This window comes from Aethina tumida, chromosome 1 (genome assembly GCF_024364675.1).
Source record: "Aethina tumida isolate Nest 87 chromosome 1, icAetTumi1.1, whole genome shotgun sequence".
Taxonomy (NCBI): domain Eukaryota; kingdom Metazoa; phylum Arthropoda; class Insecta; order Coleoptera; family Nitidulidae; genus Aethina; species Aethina tumida.
The window spans coordinates 40,603,995-40,618,047 of NC_065435.1; the positions used below are offsets into that span (position 1 = coordinate 40,603,995).

Sequence of the window (14,053 nt, forward strand, 5' to 3'; positions counted from 1 at the left end):
TAGGCTAGCTTAGGTTCGGAAAGGCATAACTTTTCATTCGTGCGGGTTCTTATTTATTTTTTATCGTCTTTCAATTGTTTTTGACTGTCCCCATGGTGAAAAAGTTTTCAACTGTCTCTGTTTATTATTCTCTATGGTAAAAAAGTTGAAGTCTAGTTTTTATATGTTCAACTATTTTTGTTTGTTTGTTTATTATTCTCCATGGTAAAAAGTTGAAGTTTATTTATTATTTTCTTATCTGTCGTGGTCCTGGGGCTCAGTACCACTCCACAAGCCAGTAATAGTGGGAAGCTAACGGATCTAACTGCAGATTGGTCTTGTTCTTCCGAACCCAGTTGACAGGGGGCTGGCATCTTTGTCAGTCCTACGTCTTCTGGTTCAGTAAACCCGTATATGCAAATATACGCCCTGTTTCCCTATATGTGAGTAATCACATATGAGAAACATTATGGTCATGATCTCCGGATCGGTACCCGGAGAGGGGTTTTTACATTTTCCACTCTGTGTTCCAACAAAAAAAGCCGATTGTTTTAATTTAATTTTAAGTTTTATTTTTTCTTTCAATAACGAATTATTTATTGATACTGTATAATTTAAAACAATCACAGTTTGTGGAAAACTAAATTATATCGAAAACTTTGGATTAACAAGTGGTTCATTCTCGTTCCATGTGATATCATGAATCTTCTTCTACATTTTATGTTTCATTAACAAATTGTTTATTCCAACTGTTTATTTAAAAGTCATTAATATTAGTCGGTAAACGCAATCAAATTCTACCAAATCCATTGGATTAACGTAAACTCAAGGTAATGTTTGTATTTTATTCAATTATGATAATTAGTTTCTTCAAAATTAATTTTGTAAATGTAAATAATATAGTTTCATATATTTTAATAATAAATCATTTATTTCAGCTATATTAATGAATCAATTCAACAATTTTTGAAGTGACCTGCAATTGTATCCTAGTGATGAATTTTCAGGTAAAATTATTGTGACCTTCTCCTGCAAACGCCTGCCAATTAAACTTTGTTCATCTATTGTGTCAAGATACTTACAGTCAGTGTGACAATGATTCTGATCAGTTTATATATATTTCTGGAGCATCCTCGACAGTAACAATGAGGGACATTCTCAAAACATTTCATCCCTGTCAAGTTCTCTGAAATTTCCTAGACCACTGTGTCACATAACAACTACTTTTATTATCATCTTTTTTATTAATAGACTATAATATAAACTAGATTATTGTAATTTTTGATTATTTCTTATAAAATAATAAAAAAAGTAAATATTAATGCATGTTCTTTTAATTACACGTCATTACATTAGAAACTAACCTTATATAATAATTACATAGGTTTACTTACCTTGCAATCCTTAAGAAAATATATCCATTCATAGGTAAGTGAGTTAAGTTAAACATAAATAAAGGAGTAATAAAATAATGTGGAAATTTTTATCGTTTTAATTTAAAACAAATATCACAAGTATAATATATGCCTAAACACATTATAAATTCCAGCTTACTATAAATACATACATAAATATATCTTAAATGGCAAGGCAAAACAATATAAACAACTACAGGAAAAGCAATCAAAATATGTATGTAAATAATCGTCTCACAAGAAACGATACTCATTCATTAATTGAATCCATTGGTATACTGAAGCTAGGTATATAAACAACAACATAATCATCAACAGAGTCTGTAAGCAAATGAAATAAAAACCTACCCGTTCCTACAAATGTAATGAACTAAACTATTAAAGCCAATCGCAAATTAGTAAATACACAGAAATGTAATATGTGATGCTAAATCTAAAATGATTGTACTACTGTTTTAGTTATGACAAATAGAGTTACCGGTTTAATTTGAACAAACATGTACTGTTTGTTTCTAAATAACACCTAAATATCACGTATTCAATCAGTTCCGTTTTCTAAATAATGTACTACCAACGCCGTACAACCATTCTACCTTCCGTTAACTGTTAGAAGTCTACTAATATACTGCATTTTGTATCTGTATATTTCGGATACCATTTTTTCTATGGCCTTGATTAGATTGTCCTGAAAGAATAATGTTTTAGTTGATGATGGTTTTATTTATTGGTGGTTGGTGGGGTGTGAAGGTTAGTCACAAATATAATTAAAGGGTGTTAGTGCACAAACATTTTTCAATATCTGAAAAGCAAAACGTGGCCAAATCCATACACAGATAGGTGCGATTGATTTATTTACTTCGGACAATTTCTATAATATACCAATGAATTTTTTAATTTCGATTGATTTAATCAGAAACCAATGTATTATTAAAGGAACGTTAAATAATATAATAAATGACAATGTTGACCGCAAATTGCAAAATTAAAAATCTTAAATGTGATTAATGTTTATATTTAGAATCTATTAGTGTCGGCACTAGAAACAATATTTAAAATTACAGCAACGTAATTTGAGGAAGCTGTTGCATATTTTATAACGCATCCTCTTGAAATGAAGGTTTATTCAAAAATGTGTAAAAAATTGATAACAGCCAGATTGGTCCTTGAGTTTTAATTTTTACGTTTTAAGTGATTCTCGTGCTTTAATTTAACGTACTTCCTTTAATATATAAATAATTGGTTAGTGGGTTGCAATATATAATATTACTTAATGTCATTTAACAGCTTTATTACTTTTATTAAAAATTGCAGAAATACGTGCGACTAATTAATCAGAAATTACTCAATTTAATTTGTGCAAGACTGTATAATTAATAAAAGCATTATTCAAATAAGGACTAATTAATATTAATATCATGGGGAATTTTTAAAAATTTATCGAAGCGAAAAATATTGTAGGGTATTAAATCTATATTTTGTGGCAACAACCTCATCTTCTCAAACCTGATTATTAAAAACACAAAATTTCCTTAATGACACAAATTAGGTAACTGATGGGGATTATCGGTGATTTAATAACATTGTTTTAATTGGCTCCTAACGATTTAATTTGAAGGACAAAATAACAGATAATATAGTGGTGGTTCCAAATTAATTCGCACCTGTGTTTTCAATCGATTTCGGCCACGTTTTACCGTATGGGACTGACGGCGGCCTGGACGCCCTTCAGCACCATCTCGGTGATCTGCACTCCAGTACCGATAACTTTAACCCCGATATTGCCCAGTTGCCTAACGAAACCCCCCACCAAATTAGTACCCAGACTCACCGTCGCCTGCAGATTAGTGCCAACAACACGTGTAGGCCGTGTTGAAGTTGTTGGCTTGGTGTTAATTTTATTAGTAGGGGTAGTACTGGCTGTGCTAGTTGCACGGGTGGTGCTGGTGGTCGTTGTGGTACGGGCGGTTGTGGTGGCACGGGTGGTCGTGGTGGCACGGGAGGTCGTGGTGGCGCGGGTGGTACTCGGGGCCCGGGTGGTGGTACCGGCGCCCAGGGGCGTGTCCGAACTGAAGGTGTTGGAGTTGGCGGACGCCGAGCCGACGATCTCGTTGGTCTCGTTGTAGTCGCCGAAGCGGTTGCTGATCAGGACGGCGGGGGCGGGCGTGGCCGCCGTGGGGCGGTCGACTGAGTTTAGGAATTTGTTGATGTAGATGCCGTCCGGGTCCCACAGTGCCTCCAACTGCTTCCACACCTTGGGGTACTCTTTCCTGAGCCGTTTCACCGTGCGAACGGTCAGGAACTTCTGCTTTTCGGTGCATCGCATGCAGTTCGTCTTGAGCGCGTCCGGCAGGATTCCTTTAGGACAGAACGAAATGAAAATTTACCGGGAACCATTTCTGGGCTTAAATTTTATGCGGACGTCTGAGTCAAAGATAGAAAGCATTATTTATGTCATCAGTACAAACAATCAATATACGGTGAAAGTGCAATAAGAAAATCCAAAAGTGCACTTGCGACACAGTTTATAAGTGTAAAATTGACGCTTCGTTGATCGCATCTTTGCAGTTTAAATTTTAATTCCAAAATAAACAACAACTGGCAAATTATAATGTTTAATGACAAGTTTAAACAATATAATGCGTGGTTGGTTTGAATACACTTGTTAAAACTAATTTGTGTAATTTGCAAGGAATAATGTTTACAAACAATGCCCCCCTGATGCTGCAATATAGAAAGTGTAATTGTGAAATTATTAAAAACTAAACGACCTTTACAATTTATTTATACATAAATTTCATTTACCATAAATTAATATTAATTCGTAGCCTGTGCAAAGATGCTAATATTCTTGTTTATCACGACCGGATTGATAGTAGAAAAATCTTCGTCCAATGTAACACACGTCATTAACTGTATATTTTAACTTTAACAAATTTCTTTACAATCTATTTTTATGACAGCATAAATTTAAAAAATCTTTAAATGGGAATAATAAATTAGCAATGGAAATTCCATGTGCCACAACAACTTAATAATTTTAAAGGAGCACATAGTTATTGCCAAAATGTGAACAAAAAGTCTGCTTTATCTTGTTTTTTATTGGGGTTCTCGCAGTTGTAGGCTTTATTGTAATAATATGCGACAGCAGATAACAAAACCTGAAAATCCTTCAATTATTATTTTTATTTCTTATAAGAAATTCCTCCTCCTCCTTGTTTGTTAATATTGGAGAATCCTTCACTAAGAGCAGTGAACTTATTTAAAGGAAAAGTTGTGTGAATAAAACTTGAAATTGCTGAAACAATTATTTATTGACGTCATGTTTTGATTAATTTTATAGGCACTAATAAAATTTAAAAACAAAGGTTATATTGTTGTTAACATTTACATACATGTAAATGCATATTTCAACAAAAGCAGAAGGGGTCCCAACTTTATGCTTTTCCCCTTTTTAACTTTTTTATCATGCCCAGTTTACAGCACACCCATGAATTGTCTAACATGTTAGATAACTATTAACATGGAATTTTTGTGGCGCCAAAATTAATGTATACAATTGTTTGTGGGCTTGACCCATCCGACGTGTTGATCAGAGTTAATTTGTACCATCGATTGGGACGGACGAGGAGAAAGTTAACGATCAAAAGAACCAGTTTTTTTTGATCATCCAAAACAAACACTTTTACTTTATTTAAGCACCGTAATTACAAATATCAATTTTAGATTATCGATGGAACATTGACCCTGAGTTTTGTAACGTTTTTGGTAATGAAATTTCCCAAATCCCATTTGACATTTACAACCCACATCATTCAGTTTCTTGGTCAAGATTAAATTTCGAAAATTTACATAAAATACGTTATCAGCGTGGATGTGTCTAACATAGTTATAGTTTATTCATAAATATGTTGACCTGACATTATGTGTTATTAAGCCGACAATTCCATAACGTATAAAAACTAGAAATAATAATTATAATTATTATTACATAAGTGTCCTGCAATTATCCGACTTCAGGAAAAGCCCAAAATTACACCAAATATCTGTGACTAAATTACAAACAATTAAAATGATCATTATCCTTCTATAGGATTAGCCAAAAAATATTTATAAACATAAAACGTAAAATGTTACATTGTTAATAATTACAAATTTTATTGCGGCAGATTTAAGAGTCACGATAATCCAGATTCATTGTTTCGTACATGACGAGAATGTCTAAAAATTACTTTTATAGCTTCCTTATATTCTAGAATGTAATCTAATAAAACCATAATTCATCTGATAAGTGAGCCCATAAAATGGACACGGCATGTAATTAAAACTGAAATAAAAGTCGGAATGCACAAAACTGAGGTTGTGTGTACGAAAACAAAAAATTAGGGACAATTTACATGTTACTTCCGGTGTCATATTTTCGAACGTCCGACTACTTTCTAAGATGATAAGCACATTAATGATAATTAAATGAAAGCGTTATACAATCTATTTGTAGAAATCGTTCTGCCATATTTTTATCGCGCACCAATTCAGCCAAATTGTTTCTAAAATATAAATTTAGCTGCCACTTCCTTGAATTGGCAATTGACTTAAGTCCTGTTCCGATTTAATTGGACTTCAAGGCTGCACGAAAACAGCCGGCGTGATTCACACGCCCGACATTTTTTGGTAAACCGAAATCCACTGGTGCTAATTAATAAATAATTGTTCTGCTGTGCCAACTTTAGGTCGCATCCACTTTCAAAATGGCACCACAAACTGCGATTGAACTGATAACGGAATGCTGTGTTACATTCTTTAACGTAGGTCAGTTTGTTAGACAAATGAGTTAGTTCTAACCGGTATTTTATAAGTTATAATAACTAGAATTCCAATGTCTGCACTTTACTAGTGAATGGAATTCTACAACAAAGTGGAACGGTTGTATTTATTAATAACGGGGTTAAATTTTCATGTATTATTACATTAATTAAATTGACCGGTAATTAGGTTGATTACCGTTTTCATCCCGCACATCCGAATTGATTTTTACTCTTGACGGCACACAAACAAGCGTCGTTAAATTAACAAATTAATTACGTTTTTATTTGATCAAACAACTACTGTGTTATTTACATTTTGATGAATTCATTCTCAATGAAGTTTGGTCCTTCACTTTCACTTCGCAGCAACAAGTGGCGCTTTTAATAACACAAAAGTTGAACGGCAAATATTTTTTTTTTTAAACAAACGTTTAATGGTTTAGCGAAAATATATATGGAGGTCAATGTCTGCTACTTTGGCATTACTTAAGATTTTTATAACTGGTCTGTTTTGAAATTAATAACGAGTCCGTACAATTTTCGTTTTTATCTTATGTATTCAGCACACTTTACTTGTTAATGTTTCTTAAAATTGTCGACGTCATACTTTTATAGATTTTTAGCATTTCTTGAAATCGTTCATTCTTAAAATTACGACATATCCATAGAATTCCTTGAATTACTACAAATGGAAAGTATGATTAAAAATCATTAATTTCTTTGAATTGATTCTCTAAAACCTTAACACTTTAGTTTGTTGATGTTTTCGTATCTGTTACATTAATAAATTAACATATTATCAAAACAATGTATCAATCATTATTTTTACTTTATTTTCAAATACATAAACTTTGACTTTTGACATTAATTTGGTTTTAATATTAAATAATATTTTGACCTTAAATATTGATAATTAAAATTTACGTCAAAACATTAATAGGAATTCCCAATCACTACAATTAGTAGGTTTATTTAAAATTAATTATTTATAAGAAAACTGTAAAATACCATTTTTTGTCAATTTTATTGAATTAATTTGTCACTTAGGAGTACATCTCAGGTTGACTCAAAACAGGTTCTAAAGTCTAGTTTATTAGTTTAATAAAACATAATTATAAACCATTAATTAGTCCCAAATCTAACATGTCCCATTAATTCAACACGCAACAGTTAATTTGTACTTGACATTAACCCAAAATAGAGAGTAAGTATCCAAAATGGGAAGCGTGTCAGTGCATCAATAGTGAAAGTTGGCAAAATTTATAATACGACAATTAAATAAGGCGGTAATTAGTAAATAAAAGAGTATAATTTAAACAAGTAATTTGCGGGTTGCAAGACCGGGTTTTAATTTTAATTGTTATGACGGTTGATTCCACACGCAATACCGCAAACAACTGTACATTGGTACCACTACTAACTGCTTAAATAAAACACTAATATTTATTAGAGGAGTTCCAGAAATGGAAGGAGGCCAAAAATGGTTAACACTTACGTTTGAATATGTTCACTGCAATTACATACCATATTTAAGATTCTAATTTTATCCAAATTTCCGTAAGGTTTCTTATTTATTTATGTAAAAATAAAAAAAATCATAAACTATTATTATTATTATTATTATTTCGTTAACGCTTAATCAATCATATTTCCTACCTTTTAATAGATAAAAGTCATTATTAAAACATTAAATCGATATACATAATAAGATATTAATAATATAATTAGACTAACCAGAAATCGAAATCATTTCTATTATAATATAAAACCACAAAATAGAAATTACTTAGAAAATAATCAGAATAGGTCAATTATAATTTCACTGTTTATTTATATTTTTACAAAATATTACTTTTTTTATTATAATGGATTAAATTATACTTAAAAATTAATTGTTTTGACTATGATCAATAATTTTATTAATTCTGAGAAAGGTCTTAAATATTACATTGTAAAAATTATTATTAAATTTTAGAGGTTTTAGTTAATTAAAAAATTATTTAGTATATAATTTTCACGTAACTTAAAAAACTTATTATAAATTAATTTTTATGAAAATTAAAAGTCGTAAGAATGTACAGTTTTTGTAAATTTTGTTAAATACATAAGTATTTCAAAAATAATCAATGGACAACAAATTCTTACAATTACCTAGACAATTACTCCTTGAATAAATATATATAAATAAATTTTTATGAAAATTAAGAGATTGAAGATTTTACATTTCTTGTAGATATTCTTAAAATACATTAATCTATGAAACAAAGATATCCTTAAAAATTATGAGTGGACAAAAATTCATAAAATTATCTGTATAATGATGAAATTTTTATGAAAATTAACAGATTGAAGCATTTGCATTTCCTGTAAGAAATCTTAAAATACATTTTAATCTATGGAACAAAGATATCCTTCAAAAATTATCAATGGACAAAAATTCATAAATAAATTTAGCACTTTCAGTTCTATACAGTGTATCAATGAATAATATTAAATTGGTCTATTAAATTAAAATAAATTTAATAATTTTTAAATTGTTACGTAATGAAAATTGTCAGGAAAACAATAACACAATCAGATCAAACGATTTTAAAGCGATAATGACATTAAGAAAATTATAAAACAAGCAAAAATGTATGATTTTTATTATTATATTAATTATGCTTAATTTATTATTAATTGTGTTGATTCTCATTATAACAAAAAAAATTATAATTGTGGGAAATCTCCCAAGTGTTACATCGTTAAATTTATCATCTTTTTGGTTTAGTTAAAATTATTTAATGTATAATTTTCACACAACTCTAAAAAATAAATTAATTTTTATAAAATTTTTTGTGATTAAAGTGTAATTTAATATTCTTCAGCTTTTACAGTTAGATAAAAAAATATTGTTGCAACAATCACCTTTCTAATAATTATGTAAATATTGATAATATACTATTCCAATATTTATTGAAAAAATGCACTTTTATATATTCTTATGTAAATAGTTTCCTGAAAATCTATTCATAATTAACATATTTCACTTTTGTGTTTTATGTCATTAAAGACTAATAATTATGTAAATATTTACCATAAATATTTATTAATAATAAAAAATGTTGTATTTTTAATACAATCATTACTTTATTAATTAATTTTTTGTATCAAAAACAAACTTGTCAATAAATTAAATGTGATTTTTATATTAAAATAAAAAAACGTAGTGGACAGAATTTTTTTGAGTAGAATGATAACAAATAATTGAATTTTTGAATACAATAATTACTTTATTATTTTTCAAATTTTTTGTGTCAGAAATACATTTTGATTAAATATAAATATGTCAAAAATCAATGGACTTTAAAATACACATACACGTGATTTTTATATTAAAAAACAACAGAAAAACACTCAAGTGGGCAGAAAATTATGGGGTGGAATTAGAACAAGCGAAAGACTTACGTTTAAATTCGAGCCCATCGGGCGGACATGGTCCCTGGGACAACATGCAGGCGCTATAATAGTTCACCAACCGCCTATTGTTCAATATAGCGTCGACGTCGACGCGATCGTACTTGGTGGTGTAATAGTCGACGGGGGCGGGCTGCGAGCGCACTAGGGCGAACCCGACGCCGCATACTAGGACGCTGAACGCAAACATGGTGGTTGTGTGTGTGTGAGTGTGCGGGCCGAAGAAGTCGAGTGGTTCGGTACGCTCGGTGCACTCAACTGATTCCGATTGCTTCCAACTTGACGCCGGATTCTATTGCGAGGTCGCGGGTTCTTGTCAACCAGAAGCCGGGCCGACGATTAGTCGGTCGACCTTTACGATTCGGTTCATCGCAATGTCGGGACGGATTATGGGTTTAATATTATTTTTGCGGGGGAGACACCGATCAGGGATTCGGTCGGATTGTTGTGGGGCAAGGTGATTTTCGCCTTTGGCACGCCTAAACGCTTATCTCGTACGATTAGTGATTGATGGTCGTCGGAATCGGGATTTTGCGCTTAAAAGATGGAAATTTTCTCCATCCAAAATCACCATCTTATCTGGTTACCGTATTTTTTTAATTGAATTTTATCCAATATTAGCATTTATTTTTTTAGAGATTAGAAATTATTGCTACTAGTTATTTTTTATCTTGTATACATTAGATTGTTTTTTTACATTTAGTCGAAGTTCGATAACACGAATGTCTAATTAATTCGAACATAATTTTTGGTAATTCTATAAGTCAAATTTCTGGGGAAAGCCCCTAATTCCGATATTAATTATTTGATGACTCTGTATTCAGGCACTGTATTTATAATAGCTTATATTTTTTTAAAAAACTCTTTGAACAAGACTTTGAACGCAAACAAAAACTAACATCACAAAATTTGCCAATTTAATAGTTTAAGAGTTTAATTAATCCCTCTTATGAGGTATATATATATATATATATATATATATATATATATATATATATATATATATTAGTTTAGGTTTATTTTAAGATATACAACATGTTTAAAATAAAAAATATACACAAAATAAGTAATCAAATGTCCATTAATTTGTAAATTATTTTAAAAAATGGATCTTTTTGACGTCATTGATGTTAGACCCTCTAATGTCCAACTAAAAAACTTAAAAATATGTTTCTTTCAATGTCACTTTTATTTGATAATATTTTTTTCTACACATTTTTGACCTTCCTGGCAAGTCGTGCTTTAAGAAATTCTACTGTGGTTATTCAGTAGATTATTATAAGAATATTTTCATTATTGATGATTTTTAAAAAAGCTGTTCCATACTTTTTCAATATAATTTATTAAAATTTACAAAAATTATATATACTGAGAATTAATGTCTTTAGATATTATTGCCATTAAAAACTGGCTCCAGAAACTTAAGAATTTACAGTTCTTGTAATTTTTGTTGAAATAAATTATCCCTTTATTTATTCAAAAATTATCTCGAAACAAAAAAATTCTGAAGTTTAACTAATCATTAACTCCCTGAATAATTGCCGCACACTTAGAAAACAAACTGTTTAATTATAATATTGAATTAGCAGAAATATTGAATCCATTGATCTTAAAAAAATATGTCAATATTTACTGTGGTTATTATTATAAACAATATATCAAAAACTAATATTAGATTATTTTATTCAAATATTTTGCTAAATTGATTATTAATAGTTTTTCAGAATATAATTTTCAAATTGTTACATAATGAAAATTTCGAGGAATCAATAAAAAACAATTATGTATAACAAATATTTTTAAAGTGATTATGAAAAATAAAAAAAAATGATAAAAAATGCAGAAGTTTTCCATATTTAAAAACTGCTCTTTTGTGTGTTAAAGCATATGAATTTAATAATATACGACTTCGTAATGGACATCTAAACTTTTCAAATAACTTGGTTGAGTTAATAAAATAATTCGTGACATAAATTTTAGCCTTTTTTATATTTTGAAATTGTTGAGTAAGATAAAAATAAAAGATCTAAAAACCATTGTACTTCAATTTGTGCGGATAAATTTCAAGAGAAATCATTCCTTTATATTAAAACTGATCTTTTCGTGTCCTTTTTGGTTAAGGAACATCCTTCGAAACTTGAGTCAAATTGACTAAATAAAATGTTCCGTTTATTGAGAAATCGAAAACCCCAAGATTATTTTTATTACCACTAAATTTCGGAACGATGTTAAAAAAGGTTTTTACAATTCGTGCTTAAAATAAACATGTAAATGGAATAAATTTGTTACCATAATAAAAATCTGGATTATATTACACGACAACAAAGAATTAAGAAAATTATAAGAAAGCATTTATGAATATAATAATATACCGTTTCATAATGAACATCTAGGCTAAACTCTTCAAATAACTTTGGTTCACTTAATAATAACCCGTGACATAAATTTTATATTTTAAAATTGTTGAGTAAGATGAAAATAAAAGACCTAAAAAATCATTGTACTTTAATTCGTGCGGATAAATTTCTAGTGAAATCGTTCCTTTGTAAAAAACACTTTATTAAACTTGATCTTTTCCTTTCCGTTTTGTTTAAGGAACATCCTTGGAAAGTTGATTCAAATTAACTAAATAAAACGTCCGTTTTATCTAGAAAACAAAAAGCTTGGGATCATTTTTATTACCACTAAATCTTGTGAACTTTGAAAGATGTTAAAAAAAGGTTTTAACAACATGTAAATGGAATAAATTTGGTACCACAATAAAATCTAGATTAGGTTATATTTGTTATGGCACACCAAATGTGTTATTTTTATTATGATCGTTCGACGTTATCGACTTTAAAAATGTTTACAACAAACATTTATAAATATAATTAATTTTGTCACTCTTTATTATTGATAAAGTGTTAAATGCTTGAATATTATCTAAGAGGGAAAAACACGCATAAATTTATTTGCATTTACATCATTAATATTTTAGAAATTCACAGACCAAAAAAACTATTTATGTTAATAACACATCTGATTTTTTCAATGGATATTAGTAGCAAATAACAATAAACCACAAACAACAATAACCTACAGATTCTTATGGGTATTAACAATAGATTTAATTGAATGTAAATTATAGTTGGTTTCTAAGCACATCTCATTTATTATACCAAAATATTTAGTTTCAATTAAGACAAAATTAAACTAAATTATTCAATTTATTTAAAATTATAATTAACTACTTAAGTTAATCCGTGGAAAAGTTGCCGTTCACTTTTTTAATTTGTTTATTACGATTCCAGACCCGAATCTCGTATCTAATTTTTTTGTTTTTTTAGTTTATTTTGCATTTGAATTAGCACGGCGATAAATAAAAAAACGAAATATTCCAAACGATATCTGAACAGGTTTGTGCACCTCGAATTATATCAACTGGAATTAGATCGTCGTCCACATTGTTTATATGTATAAGGATGTCCGTAATTGCTGTACATAACAGTTAACAGTTATCACATTAATAAACACTTACATACAACACGTAAATAGTTCTTTTATTCGTCATTTTTCTTCGGCGTTGCAGGAAGTGTACCCGTCGGACCGCCTTCCCATATTATCAAGGGCAAATCTTGCTTACTTACTTTGCCGCCACAACTTACTTCAGCAAACATGCATTTGCATATTAAATTTACTTTTGGCACATTTCTATATTCGATTCATTCAATACACGGATATGTGCAATTGAAAACCACTTAATGCCTGCGAATTTCAATAAACAATCGTATTTAGTAATGCGACATCGAAACAATCACTTTCTAAATTCTACGTTTTGTTGTTTATCAAACAGTCGAAGGCGTACGCAAAATTCATTATTCCGATTACGAGATTAAAAAATTACACGAATTTATTATTATATTGACATTGCAGCTGTCCGTTTTGTGAGAGAGCCACTCCCGAGAAAAGCATCTCGCATAAGATTTACGAGTCAAGTTCACAACAAACGGAGCCCCGCACATAATTCTTTTGTATGTATGCATTTTTGCATCGACGCAAAAAAAAAAAGAAACAAGCAGACGGACGACTTACGGGTGCGTTAATTAAGGTTGTTCATAAATTTGTCCGACACCGAAACGACACGACAGAATGAGGAAACAACAAAATTTCCTATTTCATAAATTAGTGAAATTAGCGGTAATTATAAAATAATTTACTTTTTAATGGACGCGTGAAATGTACGCACGGTGTGCGACCTTTTAACTCGACCTTTTCGGAATAAAATGCCCAGGAGGTGGTCCGGACCGAATCGACCGCTCCTGAACCTGACCCCCACTGAAATATTTATGTGATGTAGTACCCCAGTAAAATGTGCTTTTTTAATTTTTTTATGTAACCAGATTAGAGTTATTTATGATT

At 29.9% G+C, this 14,053-nt stretch overlaps 1 protein-coding gene across 2 annotated transcripts; it reads right to left on the reverse strand.

The window, feature by feature from the left end:
- Nucleotides 1–1,456: 1,456 nt before the first annotated feature.
- Nucleotides 1,457–10,005, reverse strand: LOC109609659 (uncharacterized). 2 transcript variants are annotated; one of them, XM_020026370.2, is made up of 3 exons: nt 9,644–10,001; nt 3,223–3,749; nt 1,457–2,079 (listed from the first exon to the last, which is right to left on the reverse strand). In XM_020026370.2, the coding sequence occupies exons 1-3, from the start codon at nt 9,840–9,842 to the stop codon at nt 1,984–1,986; spliced, it is 822 nt and encodes a 273-aa protein (XP_019881929.2). In that variant the 5' UTR covers nt 9,843–10,001; the 3' UTR covers nt 1,457–1,983. The 2 variants fall into 2 exon arrangements, with proteins under 2 accessions (XP_019881929.2, XP_019881928.1); XM_020026369.2 differs by having other exon boundaries at nt 1,457–3,749; nt 9,644–10,005.
- Between the last annotated feature and the right edge of the window lie 4,048 nt (nt 10,006–14,053).

Excerpts from the sequence above, each read along its gene's own strand:
- LOC109609659 (XM_020026369.2), bottom strand. The coding sequence starts at position 9,842 with ATGTTTGCGTTCAGCGTCCTAGTATGCGGCGTCGGGTTCGCCCTAGTG. Across the intron at positions 3,750-9,643 it reads CGATGGGCTCGAATTTAAAC|GAATCCTGCCGGACGCGCTC; the intron begins GTAAGTCTTTCG and ends TCTGTCCTAAAG.